At 41.1% G+C, this 19,698-nt stretch overlaps 1 protein-coding gene across 3 annotated transcripts in view; it reads right to left on the reverse strand.

Moving 5' to 3' along the window:
- setd2 (SET domain containing 2, histone lysine methyltransferase) overlaps positions 1-19,698 on the reverse strand; it is a 124,829-nt gene that overhangs the window by 62,630 nt on the left and 42,501 nt on the right. For all 3 annotated transcript variants that reach the window (XM_043687964.2, XM_087986585.1, XM_087986584.1), the window contains exons 3-4: positions 10,728-10,743; positions 3,750-8,410 (exon numbers count right to left, since the gene is read on the reverse strand). In XM_043687964.2, coding sequence (XP_043543899.2) covers positions 3,750-8,410; positions 10,728-10,743 — 4,677 coding nt within the window. The remainder of the gene's footprint in view (positions 1-3,749; positions 8,411-10,727; positions 10,744-19,698) is intronic.

Raw genomic sequence — 19,698 nt, forward strand, 5'->3', positions numbered from 1 at the left:
GTGCTCGTTGTTGTGGTTCTGTTCGCCGAGCTGGGAATTTGTGTGCAGACGTTTCATTCCCTGTCTAGGTGACATCCTCAGTGCTTGGGAGCCTCCTGTGAAGCGCTTCTGTGATGTTTCTTCCGGCATTTATAGTGATTTGTATCTGCCGCTTCCGGTTGTCAGTTCCAGCTGTCCGCTGCAGTGGCTGGTATATTGGCCCAATACACCGGGCGCTGCAGCCGACAGCTGGAACTGACAACCGGAAGCGGCAGATACAAATCACTATAAATGCCGGAGGAAACATCACAGAAGCGCTTCACAGGAGGCTCCCAAGCACTGAGGTTGTCACCTAGACAGGGGACGAAACGTCTGCAACACAAATTCCCAGCTCGGCGAACAGAACCACAACAAGGTACATGTTCCCCCATTGTCATTCCTACAGCTTTTTACATGGTTAACCATACTATACCAACCTCCTGTGACACCTCTCCTCTGTTGAGCTGGCAGAGACTGGTTCCAAACTTACCCATCTCATCATCCCCAAAGTATTGCTTGCAATGATTTTGCTTCCTGCTCCTGTACAATGAACTCAGATTCCGTCCAAGCATTTATCCATGACACTCTCCTCCTCAATAACCTGGGTGATATCTAAATATAGCACCATTTTTAACAAGCAAGCGGACATCATTCAGCTCCATCCCAGTGCAATCCCCAACTCTTTCACTGTTAGTAAACTCAAACTGACTGCCCAACCAGATAAGCAGAAGTCTCTTCCAGTTATATACCAAGAACACTGAAGCTATCATCTTCAATCTCTGACACAAACTCTATTCTCCAACTACCAATTTCATCTCTTTCTGGTGATTAACTGAGCCTGAAGCAGACTGTTTGTAAACTTCACACCAGACAGGATGTGGAGATGAGGTTTTGAATACACAGCTGGGTCACTGCTATGATGCCTGTTTTCTACCTTTATAGTAATCGCTAGACTCTGCTCCAGCTCAGTCATCTGAAATTCTTATTTGTGTATTTGTTACCAATAGACTTAACTATTTTAAACGCATGATTTGGAGGTGCTGGTATTTGACTGGAATGGACAAAGTTAAAGATCACACAACACCAGGTGATAGTCCAACAGTGGAGTCGCAGGTAGATAGGATAGTGAAGGCGGCGTTTGGTATGTTTTCCTTTATTGGTCAGAGTATTGAGTACAGAAGTTGGGAGGTCATGTTGAGACTGCACAGGACATTAGTTAGGCCACTGTTGGAATATTGTGTGCAATTCTGGTTTCCTTCCTATCGGAAAGATATTGTGAAACTTGAAAGGGTTCAGAAAAGATTTATACGGATGTTACCAGGGTTGGAGGATTTGAGCTATAGGGAGTGGCTGAACAGACTGGGGCTGTTTTCCCTGGAGCATCGGAGGCTGAGGGGTGACCTTATTGAGGTTTATAAGATCATGAGACGCATGGATAGGATAAATAGACAAAGTCTTTTCCCTGGAGTGGTGTAGACCAGAACTAGAGGGCATAGGTTTAGGGTGAGAGGGTAAAGATATAAAAGGGACCTAAGGGGCAACTTTTTCCACACAGAGGGTGGTTCGTGTATGGAATGAGCTGCCAGAGGAAGTGGTGGAGGCTGGTACAATTGCAACATTTAAAAGGCATTTGGATGGTTATATGAATAGGAAGGGTTTGGAGGGATATAGCCCGGGTACTGGCAGGTGGGACTAGATTGGATTGGGATATCTGGTCAACATGGACAGGTTGGACTGACCGGTCCATTTCTGTGCTGTACATCTCTGACTCTATAACAGGTTTATGTGGAAGCAGTAGCTTTCGGAGTGTTGCTCCTTCATCAGGTGCTCCGAGAACTAGTGCTTCCAAATAAACCTGTAGGACTATAAGCTGGTGTTATGTGATTTTTATTTTAATGCACGACAGGCTGGTCTCCTAAATCCTACAATCAACACACTCCAAAACTCTTTGCTGTACCCTTTCACATCAAGTGCCAATCCATATCACCACTGATTTAAATTGGCCCGGTCACAGTTTTAAAATTCACATCCATTTTCAAATTACTCCCAAGGCCTTAGTCCTCTTTTATGTCTAATCTCTCTCAGTCTTACTATCCTCCTATATCTGCACTTGTTTAATTTTGACCTTGGGTAACTCAGACATTAGCTTTCCATCAACTGAGGCCAAGTTTTCAGCTGGACTCTAAAATACTTTCCCTGACCTCTCTGCCTCTGACTTCTCTTTGTTCCCTTAAAATCTACTTCCTAGACTATTCTTTGCATCACTTATCTGTGTGAATTGCTACATGGCTCATTAGGAACCTCTAGTGGCAGTAACATGTAACATAGAATTATTGCATTGTTAACGAATAACACAAACAAAACAAATTGAATTGAGTACAATAGGCAATTGAATTAAAGTGGATGTGGTGGGGTGAGCATGCAGGGAATGTAGTACCTAATGATATTTGACTATAAGGGAATGAGGTTGGAGGACAGCAAGGCCCTTACTGCTTGGCTGACTAAAAGGACAGTATTAAAGGAAGAGCAGCAGCATTGCGCACCTCCATAATGTTATTAAAAAAAATAAGTTGGGAAAAAAACTAAAAAGGAGAGATTCTGTTCCATGTTGGCCCATGGAGAACAATACTAACTACACGTGGTGTCAACTCTGATTCAATGGGAATACAGTCAGAAGCTTGTTGATTCAAATCCCAGCCCTCACATTTTAGCATATGTGAAGCTTCCCTACCTCTAGGCAAGAAACTCCAGGTTCAAGTTCTATCTGCACCAATGATGTATCATAACACCCAAAACAAAATTTTTTTCTGTAATCTATTGTGCAGTTTGGAGGGTTACTGCACTGTTGAACACATGAACCTGAGGTAGCACTTTCCCTTTCAAAGTGATGTAAAATGCCCAATAGCACTATTTGAAGAACATGAGACTTCGACCAGTGCCCTGGCGTATAATTATCTTTTGGCCAGCTTCACTGAAAAAAAATCACTACAATTCTGTTTGTGGGACTTGATGCACACCAAGTCACTGCACTTCAATTGATTATCTTCCAAAAATTGGTAGCAAAGTATCTTAGGAGGTTGTGAAGTCATGAAGTCAGTTATAGTTCCGACCTATCAGCATAGAAAGTACGAGTTTAAATCGAACCATGTCATTACGAATTTGAGAGTGGCACTGGCAGTGAAGCTAACCTGCTAGATTGACCTAATCTGTGCTCAGCTCATGTCACAGTTTCTTCAAAAGGGGAAGGACCTCTACCGCCATCTCAGGACAGTGTGGGATGAACAATAAATGCCATGCCAACCTTGTCTGGAGTTGCCTAGTTCCAAGCATTAATTTAATATTATCATCTTGCACTGTTTCCCATTAATGATAGAACAGTATTTGCAGGTCAAAACACTCCTTAGCAATTGGATCGGTTTTCTCTAATTGCCAATGCCATTACTTAGTTATCGCCATATTCTTGCACTAAAGTGAACAAGCCAGCTTGTCTCCTCATATAACTAATGCCCCTCAGTTCTGGTATAATTCTGACAAATCTCATCTGAATTTTCTCCAAGGATCCGATAGCCTTCCAAGAATGTAGTATCTGGAATTAACATAATTTTATAGCTGATCCTTAAATTCTCATTGATAGAGGTTTGGCATAACTTCCACTAAGGATACACCAATAATCTCCATTATGGTAGAATTTGAATTATTGTTTAATAAAAAGAGTATTTAAAAGTTGTTACCTCTCTGTCAAATACAAATTCTCTTCAATTAGCTCAAAGTAAGGTGGCATTAATCCCAACTTTGACTGTTCCTTCCACCACTGAGTGTTTTTGAAGTCTTCCATCTTGCACACTAGTGAGACCCATTCTTTGCAGGGCAACATGGGACGTGAATCCAGCTCAGTGCTCACTTGCTCACAGTCCCGTGTGTCGGTATCACTTTCCAAATCAGTGTCCATATCCTCTTGCTGCGCCTTCTGGGAGTCCCCCTGCTCATCTTCCAACCTTTTCTCTGACCCTTTGGCCCTTGGCTCCTTGTCTGCTGTTGAGTCACTGGCCTTCAGCACCAGAGTGGTCCCCTTACTAGAATTGCTGGTTATCTCATGAGCCTGTAGAGAGCTTACACCTTTGGCAACAGTTCGTGGGTCACGGACCACAGCCTCCCAGCTATCGTAGCTTGCAAAGTCATCAGTCATCGAGTCAGGTTGCACCTGCCCTTGAACATCGGAGCCAGAAATATCTTGACTCAACTGATAGCTGCTATACAACAATGACTTGGAGTGCAACCTGGGATCCCAGTAATTGGCTTTGCTAGCTTGCCAGCAACTATTTTGATCATGTAAATCTGCTTCTTCTGTTTGATTTTCATATTTCAGACACAGTCCATAACTGCTATCTGGTTGTTGGTAACTGCTGCTTGGCTTCTCTGGCTGACAGAGGTCCCAATCATGGCTGTCAACAACATATTCTGGACTACAAAGTGACTCTTCATCTCGGGCCTGCTGTTGCAACCAAGGCACGGCCTGACCACTGTCTGGCTTTTCTTCGAGACTTTTCTCTAACCCACCAGATGGCTGAGCAATGTTCTCTCCAGACACAGGACTGTCCAAGTAGCTACCAAGCAACTGGTGATGGTGTTGCTCTGCAGATCCATCCACATGTGGAGACTCCACACAACCAGGTTTTTCATCTGGTCGTGGAAGCTGATTTTGTTCCGGTGAAAACCCATCAGGCTGACTGGTACTGTCTGCCTTGTCACTTGACAATTGCTGTTTCTTGCTTTTGCAGGCCTCAGTAATGGGGGAGATCTGACTTGAAGAGGCCTGTGGTTGGTCCTCTGCTGCTATAGGGGAGAATAACTGGCTGCCCTGAACTTCTTCATCATCGTGAATCTGGCCACCAGCTAACTCCTGGGGGTCACTTCCAAGTTGAATACTGCTTGGTTGATGATGTCCTTGACAGAATTTTTCTTCTGCTTCTCTCTGACCTCCTTCAATGCTCAAATGCTTCTTCTCCTGATGGTTGCTTCTGGTAGAGGAAGAGGAGGATGGAGAGGATGATGAACTCTTTTCTAATGTTAATGTAGAATTCTTGGGAATGATCACAACAGACTGCAAACGGTTCCTGGGAACTCCACTATCATCAGAATCAGAGCTTGTTTCACTCTCTTCACTCTCCTGCTCACTGCTACTCTTGACAACCTCTAAGCCTTCTTCATTTTCAGAGCTCGCATTGCTATATTCTGTCTTCATGCAGCTACTATCACAATCAGATTTGGTTCTGTAAGTCTTTAAACTATGCTCTGCTTCATTTGAGCTCAGCAGGTTGGTCACACTCAAAGGTCTTTCAGTGTCCACCTCCCCAGCCATCTCATCATCGGTCTCTTCATCATCTTGAAAGATTTCCATTGACTGCTCTGGCTCTACTTTAACAGAACTATCTGGCCTGGTAGAAAATGAGGTACCTTCATTATTAATTGACAGATTTTGGGTTCTCACTTCTGAAGACTCCTGCATTTCGGAAGCAAGGTGACTGGACAAATCTGTGTACAATCTAACCTTCTCAAATGAATCCCAATTCTGGTCACTAACATCTGTATATGGTTTATTTTTGCAATTCTGAAATAACCTATCTTGCTTCAATTCATCTCCTTCACTGGTGTGTTGTTCCCTTCGACTATCGACATCCCTCGTTTCTGTTGGTTTGTCACCTATGTGCTTAACTTCATTTATGCAACTTTTGGCATTTGCCAAAATAGTCCTTGCTAGATCTGAATTTGAATGGGACATGGATGCAGCTTCATCCTGTTTGGGACAAGGCAAAATCTCCTTCTCCTTGGAGTAGTGCCAAGTGCTGAATTGCTCCAGTTTTGTGTGGACCAAGGATTTAATCTCATCAGAGCTGCAATGAGGGGAGGTGTTCAAATCCTTAATTATGAAATGGGGCAAGGACAGCAATTCATTTGAATGTGAATGAGAAGAAACCATCAAATCAGCTTCGCAAAGAGGTAAAGATCCCTGTTCTTCCTCCGATTCGGAATTAGATGAAACCTTTGCTAAAGGTCTATCTAATTTAGAATCAGGGGAATTTCCAGCTACATCCATAGTGAATCTTGAGTGGCAGAACACCCTTGATAAATCTGATGTGGAATATGGTGAGGTGCTTACATAATTGTCCGACTGGTGATCAAATGAGGAACAAATCTGATCTGATCTAGAAATAGTCTGTATCGTTCCTGACTTGTGCATTTCAGGAAACTCTCTGAATTCATCTTCTGACTCAGAACACGAAATCCTCCTTAATTCCTTGTCAGATGTATAAAGAGGCAATGTCCTCATTTTACAGGACCTGGAACTAGATGCAGGTATTCTCACCTTTCGGTCCAATGTACAGCTTTTCCAAGAGTCCAATTTGAGTTCAGGTTCAGAGGACTCCATTTTAACTACTTCCGCTTCATAGCAAGTCATTGGATTAGAATGAGATTGGGTTACAACTGAGTTCTTGTCAAACCTGTTTGTCCATGGGTCTAATTTTGGCTCAGCAAAGCCCATTTTAACCACCTCCATTTCATAGCAAGTTGTTGACTTAGAATGTGATAAAGCTACCATTGAATTCTTATCTAGTCTACTTTTAGTCCAAGAGTCCAATTCTGGATCAGAAGACTCCATTTTAACCACCTCCATTTCACAGTTAGTAATTGATTTAGAATGTAAAGGTGATACCCTCAAATTAATATCTGGATTGTGACTGCTTCTGGAATCTGATTCTAGCTCTGGGCAGTCACCTTGAGCTGTTCCACAAGTAGATAACTTGGAATGAGGTGGAAGTGCCCTGGTGGTACTGTCCAATTTAAAACATTTTGAGTCCATTTCTAACTCAGGGGAATCCCTCTTTACTATGACTTCATGGCAAGAGGTTACAGATTTGGAATGAGATGAACTTGTCCTTGAAAGACCATCGGATTTGGTGATTTTCCTGCAATCTAATTCCAGGTCAGATGAGTTGGTTTTAACTACTTCCGGTTTATGACAAGATGATGACGACTTTGTATGAAGTGAAGATACCTTTGAATGACTGTCTGATTTGGACAATTTCCTGGAATCTAATTCTGGTTCAGGAGAATTTATTTTAGAGCTTTCTGACTCATGACAGGAAGCTGATGCTCTGGACATTTTATCTGATTTAGAGTGAGATTTAGTCCTTTTAGACTCTCTTTCTGACTCAGAGCAGGATGATGTTGCCCTCAGGTCTCTGTCTGACCGTGATTGGTACTTCCGAGAGTCTTTATAGGATTTAGAACACAACGAAGCCCTCCTCAAATCATTTGATCTAGGATAATATCTTCTAGAATCTTCTTCAGAATCTGAACAAGAGGAAGCATCTCTTAAATCTGATGTTAATTTGGAACGTGAAAATTTGCTCCTTTCTGAGTAAGGTGAACTTCTACGATATCCTCGATCCTTATCACGGTAATAAGATGTCCTTGAACGGTCTGACTTTGAATAAGAGGGTATCCGCGAGTCTCTATCAGAACGGGATCGAGAAGAACTGACCCTTTCCTCCCTTCCATATTTTGAGCGGGATGAAGCTCTTCTAACATCTCGATCCAACTTGGAACGGCCACTGCTCCTCTTATCCCTATCAGACTTGGAATGAGAGAAAGCTTTTTCAACGTCATCCACTTTGGAAGAAATTAGATTTTTCTTAACATCTCGATCGGATTCAGTGTTTCTCATTTCTTGCGACCTCCTTAATAAATCCCCATCAGACTCTGAGCCAGCTGATTGTGCATGCACTGCTTCCTCTGCTTGGGTAACCTTCCTAAGCTCATCGTTTTCCGAAGATGAGGAGACATTCTTAAATTCCTCCAAGTTATCACCTTTCCCAATGTGGGATGTACTGAGATTCGGTTTTGATTCAGCAGCCACCTTAGTCACAGTTTCTGTTCCTCCTGTACAATCCTTCTTGGCAGCTACATCCACAGGCTCCTCCACTGATGAGCTGCATGGTTCCCTGTCCTGCAAACCTGCAGGTTTAGCTGCATCGGTGAGATGCTTCTTCTTGAAATGTACCTTACTCCACTCTACCTTGGATTTTGGCGGTGAGGTAGTGGTCTCAGTAGCATCAGCTGAATCAGAGTCACTTTTATTGTCCTGGCTCCCTTTCACCGAAATCGGAGGCAATGTCAGAGATGGGATCTTGACTTCATCCAGTTCACTCCCAATGGCACTTTGGAACCTATTTCGTAAGGTCTTTGTTACATTGAAGGTAAAAGACACTTTCTGTCGCCCTTGGTCCTCCAGGTTGACTTTTGCCTTGGTGCCCTTGGGTAGAAAGCGACTACAGCCTTTTGTCACTTGACCCTTGAGAACATTCAATACCGATGGATTCTCTGGCTTAACCTGCAATGGTATTACACAAACTTTAGGTACAGCTCAGTAATAGTGCAGCTCAATATAATTCAAGCTTAATGTCAATCAAGATAGCAGGTATTTGGGACACATGCAAGTTCAGTGCACCAAAAGCTCCATATTTGTGATGATTTTGCCCACTCAATTACCCATGAGGTACAGAGGGTTCCTACTCTGAATGGCTACCTAGTGATCACCTTGCTAATAAAAAGTGGATGTGGACAGACAAAGGCAGGATTGTGCATGGTGGCTAGGCACCATATATACAGTCAAGGTCTCAGCCTTGACCTGAGGACTGATCATGTAGCCAAGGAACTGGAAAATATTAGTGGAAATATTAGCATAATAACAATAGTGATTGCAATGAGGAGGAGCCAAGCAGGCTGACATATATGGCATATCTCCCCCTTCATGATTAGGGCATTGAGAAGCTCTCTCATTGTTCATCTGGCTAAAATCAATTAACCTGCACAGCCCAGGGCAGAATCTTCCTGATGTATCTGAGTGGCATTTATGAATTATTTATTTTAAGCAAATAAATAAGAATTTAAAGTCTAAAAGTAATTCAAAATGAGAGAGCGATATAATTTTAAGTAATCGAGAAACCTCACTCAGGATGTTAAAGGATGGCTGATTTGGCAAATGGGAAAAGTACAACTTTGCAACTTTCCAGAGTCAAAAGATTGTGACTTCAAATGCCACTTCAAGACCTGAGCATATAATTCAGGCCAACACGAGTGGAGACATAGTGAGTGTTACACAGTCAGAGGTGAAGGTCATTCAGTAGGGCATGAAACCAAAGTTAAATCCGTTCTTTCAGGTAAACATTAAAGATCCTAAGGTACAATTTCAGTGAAAGAAGTTCTCTAGTTTCCTAGACAACATTCTCCTTTAAATAACACATTAAAAAATGCAAATGATTAATCTTTTATGCAATTTTTAGCTAAACAAATTGACTGTTTTCCTTCCATTGAAAGGTAATTTGTTGTATGTGGAGGGGAGGGAGTGAAATAGTGAGAATGTCACTAGACTAGTAATCTAGAACCCCAGGGTAATGTTGGAATCTTAGATTTGAACCTCACCATGGCAGATGGTGAAATTTGACTTAAGTAAAAATCTGGAATAATTCATTTATATAACTAACTGCTCTGGCGGCGACCATGTGACAATCGCCAATTGTGAGTAAAAGTCCATCTAGTTCTAATCCATTTAGGTAAGGAAATCTATTGTCCTTATCTGGTCTCATCTATATGTGACTCCAGACCCACAGCAATCTGGGTCTTAGTTGCCTCTGGGCAATTAGGGATGAACAAATGTGTTGGCTTAGCCAGCGAAGTCCATATCCCATAGCAAAATGACGATTTTTTTTAAAAACAGTTTTGACAAATGACATAAACTACTATATAAATTTAAACTTTTTTGGTAGTTCAGGTACCTTGATGGATGAATTTTACATTGGTTTGGATATCTAATCCATATCTATCTTGGGGGTGTTTGATGGGTAGCGTGGATGGAGCTTTACTGTATCCAACCTGCTGTAGTGTGTTTGACGCATATGAACAGAGCTTACCCATGCCATATCTGCCCTGCGAGTATATGATGAGATAGCATAGAAGAACATTACTTAGTTTTGAACCTGGCTGAACATGCTCATGATCTCAAGGCTAATACTGGCACATTCAACACAATTATATACTGTAAGACCTTACAAAATTAGGAACAGGAGGTCATTTGGCCCCTTGAGCCTGCTCTGCCATTCAATAGGATCACAGCATGGGAGACTCAGGTCTTCATTCCTGCACTTTTCTTGTAACTCTTGACTTCCCTTCTGATCAAGAAGGAGTCTGCCCCAACAGCTCTCTGTGGCATGGAGTCCCAAACAGACTCAACTCTCAGAAAAAGAAATGTCTCCTTATCTCAATCTCAGAATAAAGGAGTGCCAATTTAAAACTGTACCCTCTGTTCCTACATTCTCCCATGAGGGGAGACATCCTCTCAGAACTTACCCTGGCAAGCCCCTTAGGAATCCTACACGTTTCATTGATAACACTTCTCATTTTGATAATCTCCAATGAGTAAAATCCCAACCTGTTCTTGCTTTGATGAACTCAAGGACAACATTTTTCCCCCTCAAAAAAATGAAAACTTCCCCATTCATTTTACATCCCACTGAAGCCAGGTTTCTGAATTCGGCTAAAGCTTAAAATTGGCCAAATCTTTTTCAATGAACAGCAAGAAAGGGATCAGTCTCTCTCTCTCCCCAACAGAACGATTAATAACAATTAATTGAACATTATTTAAATCTTACTGCATTCTCGTCTTCTCTGTTGCAGATGACCAAGCAAGCCATGTAAGAAAATGGAATAAAGCACAAGGTTAGAAACTTCTTCACATAAAAAGAGGCAACAAAGTGATAATAACCGAAGCATCGCAACCAAACTGACTGCACTTCATCCTGTTCTCCTAAAAGTACTGACCCTCCAGCAGTGTTTTAGGAAAACACAATATTTTCTTGCAGCTCTGAAAGTATAGTACTGAAGCAAGTAGTGTAACGGATTTACTAACACATTTTGATAAAGGAAACCTGCCATTTTTAACCTGGCTTTGCTTATGAAGGGCTCCAGTCCAAAACCAAAGGAGTTGCTCTCTCAATGAAGTTAGTCAGTTGACCGTGGCTCAATGCAGTGAATCAGCACCACCACCTAAGAGCAACAGAAGATAGGGAGAAAATGGTGGCCCTAATCAGTCCCTGATTTAAAAAGAAAATTAAATAGGAGATTCTACAATTGCCAAGAGTGTAGTGTGATGGAATGTTGCAAGTGATGATGGTATCATTAATTAACCCCAAACATTTCCTCTCCCACCATTCACATACATAGATTTTTTGTCCTATGAATGACAGTGTAGCAATTAAGAGTAGATATCTTGAAATAGAATCTTTCTTTCGCAAGCTTCTTGAAGAAGTTTTCCTTGACCTGGCTATACTTCAAAACCTTAGTCCATATCATCACTCTTTTATATGGGAAGCAGGACGTTGGCAGGATACCTGACCAAAGTAGACAACACAATAAGAACATGATCCTTTCCTTGCTTAACATCCAACTACCTTGGAGTCTAAAGGTTATACTTTCAAGTCACATTTCAGAGATGCAAGTGGAGATATTATCCAGTGGAAATATCAATGGTGTGTTGTGTAGGACGTTTGAGAGGTTTTCTTCCCTTTCCTTGCTGAATGCTAAAGATCCCACACCATCATTTAAAGAAATTTATATATATTCTTATTCTGTCCTTCAACCAACTTTGTCCAAACAGATTAACTGGTTACTCACCTCACTGCTGGTTGCGACAGATTAGCTGCAGTGTTAGGCTAAAAAATTGATTATAATGATGCACAATGATTCTGAGAATGTGAAAGGAGCTTGATAAATACAAAGACTTTCTTACTATATGGTAATCTAATAAAGGACAGGAATAGGTTGCTCAATACGTCAAACTTGTTGGGGAGGCCATTTAGTGAGAGGATGCAAGATCTGGATTAAAATTTAATTTTCTTTATCTGACATAAATGTGTCCGTTTAAGACAAGAAAATGCCAATTCATCCAAAATACACAGCCTTTCAAGGGAGAAAGAGTTTATGATTTCCACTAGCATTGTGTATGAAAAAATGCTTCCCGATTTCACTCCTGAATCACCCTTGAATAAGTTATACCCTCTTGATCCCATCAGAGGAAACAGCTTCTCTGTACCTAGAGAGTATGCAGTTTTAAATATCTTGATGACATCATATTTTATCCTAGCAACCTCCAGGAATAACAAGAGGCAAGCTTATAAAAGCTGCTCTAGTAATGTTGAATAAATCCCAACCTAGGATCTAAGGTCTGGTTCTGCAAACAGAATAACCACTTGGAATAACTGAATGGGGACTGATCAGCTGGGTCTAATCACAGCCCCTCCACAGTCCTTGGTATTAGGTTGCCTGGTTACAACTGAGCAAAAGCTCAACTTACTTGCTTAAACTATTGGAGGTCGCTGGGCAGCATGGTTTATCTGCAGTTCTTGGTTTACTTTGCTGCCTATGGGCATTAGACTAGTTGCAATATAACTAGGATATACTCACATACAGGAATCAGGATGGGACAATTTTCAGATTTTCACATGGAATATTCATTTAGAACGTTTTGGAAAAATAAAACAGATGCCAATTTAGTCAAGGATTTCCACTTCTCACCATCATTTTGATCCCAACTGCTGGTAATATTGGACAAGTTCAATCTCAGAATAAAACTTAGCCTAACAGATCATAAAAGTTTTATTTTGCAGTTTATTTTATGTGGTGTTACTAAATAAAAGGGAAAAAAAACCAGCAACACACAAGACAACTTAAAAAAAAACGATTCAACTCTATCCACTGCAAAATCTTTTAGTCAGGGAAGAGTATCACTCCTATCTTTACTCAAATGACACTTTCTGGCCCTTCTACTGAAGCAGCTTAGGTCTGTGGCCAGAAGACTTCTTTCCAACTCTGATGGCCAAGGTGACAATTCTGACAACCTTGAGATGTCTACAAACATTAAAAAAAAACTGCGTTTGGTTGACTCATTCTTCAGGATTCAACCTGCTAGAGGCACCTACTATTGGCTTCTCCATCACTAAAACCCAACTTTGCAAACATTCAGCAATTAGCTCCTAATGTAGCTGATCGTCAGTTAAATCACATGCCTTCCTGGAAATACCTCTAATTCACTGCTCAAAATGATTTTCTGACCTTTCAAATAAAAACCTTTAGAGAACTAGGAACTAAGATCTACTCTTCCCCTATTTTTCAAATTATACCAATAAATTACAAACCTCCATCACATCATTACTCATTTCCTAGCTAACAGTCTAAAAGACCAGTTTACAATGTGCACAGCCCTGTTCGGATTTTAATTCTGAGCTTGCAATGCCTTCTAATTCCACTAATTGCAGTTCCCGGCCTCTCGTCAATTTGTTTACTGAGGGTATGCAATATGACCATCCTTCCTTTTTTCAGTATGGTCCTTCTACACACCCCTCACGATGATGAATAGGCCAAGATCAAACATTCAATAGAAAGGTTGCAGGTAGCTAGGGGGTTGCTTTAGAAGCCAAATGCAGAATAAGAGAACAGTGGTTGCTAAAAGAGTTACTTCCACTTTTGGAGAACCTGTCACTGGGCATCAAAGTACATTTTTACATAACTTCCAATCTTATTATATATCATATTCACTTTTCAACTAATCGCAACACCACTATGATACTAGGGTGCTCGAGTGGGGCATAAGGCAAATATTACAAACAGGTTAAGAGACCTTCCACAAGATGGAGATCTCATTTGCCTTGTCAGATGGATGTAATAATGAAATCATAGAATCTGGATCCTGTGACATTAAATGAACAGCAAGGACATCCTCTCCAGTACCAGAACATTCTAATGAAGTGTCACCGGACTCAAACCTTAACTCTACTTTCTTCCCATAGATGCTGCCAGACCTGTTGAGTTCTTCCAGTAATTTCTGTCATAGAGATTTGCAGAATGGAAAGAGACCCTTTAGTTCAACTTGTTCACGCTGACCAGATATCCTAACCTAATCTAGTCCCATTTGCCAGCATTTGGCCCATATCCCTCTAAACCCTTCCTATTCATATACCCATCCAGATGCTTTTAAAATGTTGTAATTGTACCAGCCTCCACCACCTCCTCTGGCAGCTCACTCCATACACACACCACCCTCTGTGTGAAAATGTTGCACCTTTTATATCTTTCCCCTCTCACCGTCAACCAATGCCCTCTAGTATTGGACTCCACTCTATCCATGCCGTTCATGCTTTTTTTAAAACCCTTGTAAGGTCACCCCTCAGCTTCTGATGCTCCAGGGAAAATAACCTCAGTCTATTCAGCCTCTCCCTATACTTTTAAGCCTCCAACCCTGGCAACATCCTTGCATAATTTTTCTGAACACTTTCAAGTTTCACAACATCTTTCCTACAGCAGGGGGACCGAGGTGAGTGAATGGATGGGTAAGTGAATGGGCATCTCCAGTTCTTTGCTCTATTCTAAACTTGTGGAGATTTGAGGAAGACTCTCCGCTGGTTGGAGTCATACCTTGCACAAGGAAAAACGTGGTTGTTGGAAGTCACTCACCACAGTTTGAGGATGTCTGTGCATGTGTTCCTCAGTGTGGTGTCCTAGGTTCAACCACCTTCAGCTGCTTCATCAATGACCTTCCCTGCATCACTAAGGTCACAAGTGGGGAATATTTGCTGATGACTTCACCATGTTCAACGCCATCTGTGATTCCTCAAATACTGAAGTAGTCAAAGCCCAAATACTACAAGACCCGGAAAATATCCAGGCAAGGGCTGAAAAGTAGCCAGTAAAATTTGCATCGCACAGATGCCAGATGATGACCATCACCAATAAGACAGAAAGTGAACCATTGCCCCTTAACATTCAGTGGCATTATCAACCCCCATTATTAAATTGACCAGAAACTGAAACAACCAGATAAATCTTGTTGCTAAATAAAAAAAAAGGACAGAGGATAGGAGTCTTGCAGCAAGTAGCTTTCCTGCTGACTCTGCAAAGCCCGGTCAGCATTTACAAGACATAAGTCAGGAGTGTGACGAAGTACTCTCCAATTGTTAGGATATGTCCAGCTGCAACAACATGCAAGTGGACAAAGCAGCTGGATTGTTTGTGGATGTGGTACCAGTCACTTACTCCACCACTAACACTCCGTAGCAGGAGTGTGCACCGTCTACAAGAGGAACTGCTAAAATTCTCCAACGTTTGTTTATCTGCATCTTCTAAACCCACAGCCACTTCCATTTAGAAGGATCAGGGCAACAGACATATAGGAATATCACTACCTGCAAGTTCCCCTCCATGTCACTCAATATACTTGGACCTGGAAATATATTGACAACCCTTCAACATTGCTGGGACAAAACCTGGAACTCTAACAGTATTGTGGATATACCTACACCAAATGGACTGCAGCAGTTCAAGAAGGCAGCTCACTACTACTTTCTCAAGGGCAACTACTTTTGGAAATAAATGGTTGCCTGGCTAGCAATGTCCAATCCATGAATAAACATTTTTTTTTAAAGAAAGTATTCTTCCTCACGTATTTTTGATTAGATATTAATTATTTATAACTGGGTCGTTTATTATTGCACTTCAGACGACTTGATAAGAATTTACAAAATCACATCGGATTGGACTCTTAAAACCAGAGCAGGGGTGATTTATCAGGGCTGAGAGTGTGTTGCTGGAAAAGCACAGCAGGTCAGGCAGCATCCAAGGAGCAGGAGAATCGATGTTTTGGGCAGGAGCCCTTCATCAGGAATTCCTGATGAAGGGCTCTGGCCCGAAATGTCAATTCTCCTGCTCCTTGGATGCTTCCTGCCCTGCTGTGCTTTTCCAGCAACACACTCTCGTCTCTGACCTCCGCACTTGCAGACCTCACTTTCTCCTAGGTCATTTATCAGGGTCTACTCTTCAGGGTTGATTGCAATGACACTATACTAGTGAATCAATTAGGACTTTTAAAACAATCGTCTGATATCTTCCAAAGTTAAGCTACTGAAGTCAGCCCACAAGCTGGTTTCAATTTTCCTTTAATCCATACTGGGATCTGAACTAATAACCTCTGGGTTTGTAGTGTAGTACAGCAGAGGTATGAGGCTAGCATACTCTTCTGATCAGAGGGGCGTGCACACAGTTCACAAAACGAAGTTTTTTTTTGTGGTTTTTATCATGCCAAAGTTACCTGTCATCTTCATTACGACCAAGTTTTATATTAAAATAGTCCAAAGACCAAATGGAAGTTTGGTATTTTAAAGTCAACTGCTTTACTTAATAAACATCTTGGAATGTTCTGACATTATCCATATTAAATGGAAAAAATAGTAAAATAACACAAGTCATCAACTGTAAATTAAGCTTGAAAAACTATGTGAAATATTTTCCTTTGCAACATGGAGTCTCTTTATGCAAACATTCATAAGCCCCAGCAGGTTGCCGAATTACAGGGTGTTTTTTTTTTTAAAAAAGGCAGGGTGAAATCCAGACAGTGCCCAGGTTGTGAACGGTTTCTGTTTTGGAGTCTGTCCACAAGTCAATTTGTACGCAACTTGGAAAAACAATGCAAGACAATATAAAGCAATTGTTCGCAAGTACAGCAAAGTTGGGGTCTTAAAAATTATACCCGTTTGTAACTTCAAGCATTTGTAAGCCAGACATTCAGTAATTGCGATCCCCTACATTTAGCAGCATATTGTTTATCACAGGATGGAAGTTTGGGTGGGAAGAGGAGAGCAAAGTGATGCAAATTGACAGCCTACCAGGCAACTACACACGATGATATTTGAAATATAAAAGAGATTGAGAGTTCAAGCAATTTCAAGTGATCAGCAAATAAATACAATTCCTGATGAAGAGCTTTTGCCTGGAATGTCGATTTTCTTGCTGCTCGGATGCTGCCTGACCTACTGTGCTTTTCCAGCACTACTCTAATCTGGAAATAAATACCTTCAGTGCTGTCAATGTCATTCAGATAAATTGTTGAAATTTGAGGTCCCAGCCCTAATCCCGTAGCATACCACTCTTTACATCTTGCCAATCAGAAAATAACCCATTTACGTCTCCGATTTCCTGTTCACTAGTCAATCCTCTACACATGCCAATACAATAAACTCTATTTTCTGCAATAACCTTTAATATGACATCTTATGAAATTCTAGCTGAAAATCTAAGTACAGTATAACCAATGGTTTATTTCGTCCACAGCACGTTATTTCCCCAAATCAACTCCAAGCTGATCAAACACAATTCCTCTTTCTCAAAAACATGCTGACTCTGCCTGATTACCGTGAACTTTTATAATTGTCACATTTTGATACCTTTATAAAAGTTTCTAACATCTTCTCTATGCCAGATGTTAAGCTAACTAGACTATAGGTTACTACTGTTTTCTGTCTCTCTTACTTTTTGAATATAGGATTTGTACTTCAGGCTTTCTAATTTAATGGAAGAGTCCAGGATGACATCCATGATGGATATTCTCATCAACCTGCAACTCCAAAATTGTACTCCATATCCCTTCCCCGGTGATTGTAACTTCCCTCCCTTCAGTTTCCTGATTTATAGCTATTTTGGGATGTTACTTGTATCCGCGAGTGAAGACAGATGCAAAATTCCTGTTGAATTCATCTGCCATCTCTTTATTTCCATTATTAATTCCCCAGATTCACTTCCTTCAGAAAAAATCTGCAGAAACTCTTAGTATCTCTTTACATATTTCTAGCTAACTTTCGCATTTTAAAAATTCCCTCCCTCATTAATTTTCTTTACCTCATTCTTTGCTGTTTTATATTCTGTCCAACCCATCTAACAATCACCAATTAATACATACCTTTTCAATACATTTGACTTTTTAATATTTTTGTTTAGTCAGCTAGGGATGACTAAACTTTATTGCAAGATCTTCCCCTTCAAATTTCTCTTCCTTAACTCAAACCTGGAGAACCTGCAGGTCCCTCATTCTCGACCTCTCCCCTTGCCTGAGGCATGGTGACCCTCAGGTTAAATCACCACTAATCGTCTTTCGCACTCTCTAGGATGAGAGAGGAGTCTTGTGGTCCTCTGGGACTATGGAGACTACTTACTATAACCTCGTTGTTCAATGGCATAACTTTCACTGAATCCTCCATCATCAATACCTTGAGGATAACCATTGACTAGAAAGTTAAATAGAGCACCCATATAATACTGTACCTACTAAAACAGAGCACAGGTTGAAAATTCTATCACAAGCGAGTCAGCTCTTGGCTGCTCCAAGTCTGCTCACCATCTACAAGACACAAATTGCGAGTGGGATTGAATGCCACATACCTGACTAAATACAGCTCCGTAACACTGAAGCAGCTCAATACTATCACATTCCATACACAACCTTAAATATTTACTCCCTCTATTGCCTGCACACAATGGTGGAAGTGTTTCCCATCTACAAGATACATCATAACAATTCAACAAGTGTTCTTCATCAGCACCTTCCAAACCCGGAACCTCTAAAAAGGTAAAGGTAGCAAGGTGTATGGAATCATGAAGGTCGTGTACTATCCTGACTTGGAACAATATAATTCTTCACTCAATCATTGGGCCTAACAGTACTGTGGATTTACCAACCATGTTCAAACAAGCAGCTCAACACCACCTCTTTCTTCACGGCAGTTAGTGTTCATTATAAGTATTAATGCTGCCAGCAATATCTACATCATGTGAATGAACAAAAATAGAAAAACACGCAAATGAAAAACATTGAGACATCCACCTTAACCTGTGGGAGTCAAAAAAAGAAAGAATGAGAGCAAGAGACGGTGCAAGCAGGATTGGGTGGAGCTAGGGTGGCGGGGAGTGGAGACAGAACAGAAGGGGGGGGGGGGGGGAAGAGAAGGTGTGGAAGGAGAAGAGAGATGAGCAAGAGAGAAAAAAAAAGAGTGAGAGACAGAGCAAGTCATGCAGGACGAAGACACAGAGGAAAAAAGTTGAAGAGGTACTGGGCCAAGTTGTACTCAAGGCAAGAGGACCAGATTAACAGGCAAAACGGTAAATTCAGAGATAGCATGAGATGCAAATCAGACTACACTAATCAAAATCTTTACTTTGATCAATGACTGGGCCTGATATCACATTACAAATCAGCTAGAGCTCCAGTTCTGCAATGCATGGTAGGCTATGTTGAACACCACAGGATTATCAGGAACCAGATTTCATTTCTTCACAGCTCTAAGTGAAGGTCAGTTGAAATCTGACAGAGAGCCCCCATTGCTCCTAAACAAAGTGGGAAAGCTAATCATGAGAGACAGTACCATTACAAGCTACATGAACACAAACAGACCTGGTCTACAGATTTCTTCAACCAAAGTGCTTTTACATTATTCTGTTATTACAACCCAACTAGTTTAGCTTCCAGTTAGTGGAATCCACCAATCACAGAGAGAGAGGTTCTAGTCATACAGTACGGAAACAGATCCTTTGGCAAAATCATCCATGCCAACCAGGTTTCCTAAACTGAACTAGTCCCATGAGATTGCTGGGTTAGAGATTGAAAATAATGCTCAGTGGTAGACACACTGCACATGGCATCCTTGAATTTCAAGGTGCCACAATCATTTTATTATTTATGGTTATAAAAAGACCCTAACCTATTCTTAGACTACCTTTGTCTGTTTTTTTTTTAAAACAGTTAGA

This window comes from Chiloscyllium plagiosum, unplaced genomic scaffold (genome assembly GCF_037043375.1).
Source record: "Chiloscyllium plagiosum isolate Xiang-an unplaced genomic scaffold, Cpla_swu_hap1 HiC_scaffold_4, whole genome shotgun sequence".
NCBI classification, from domain to species: Eukaryota; Metazoa; Chordata; class Chondrichthyes; order Orectolobiformes; family Hemiscylliidae; genus Chiloscyllium; species Chiloscyllium plagiosum.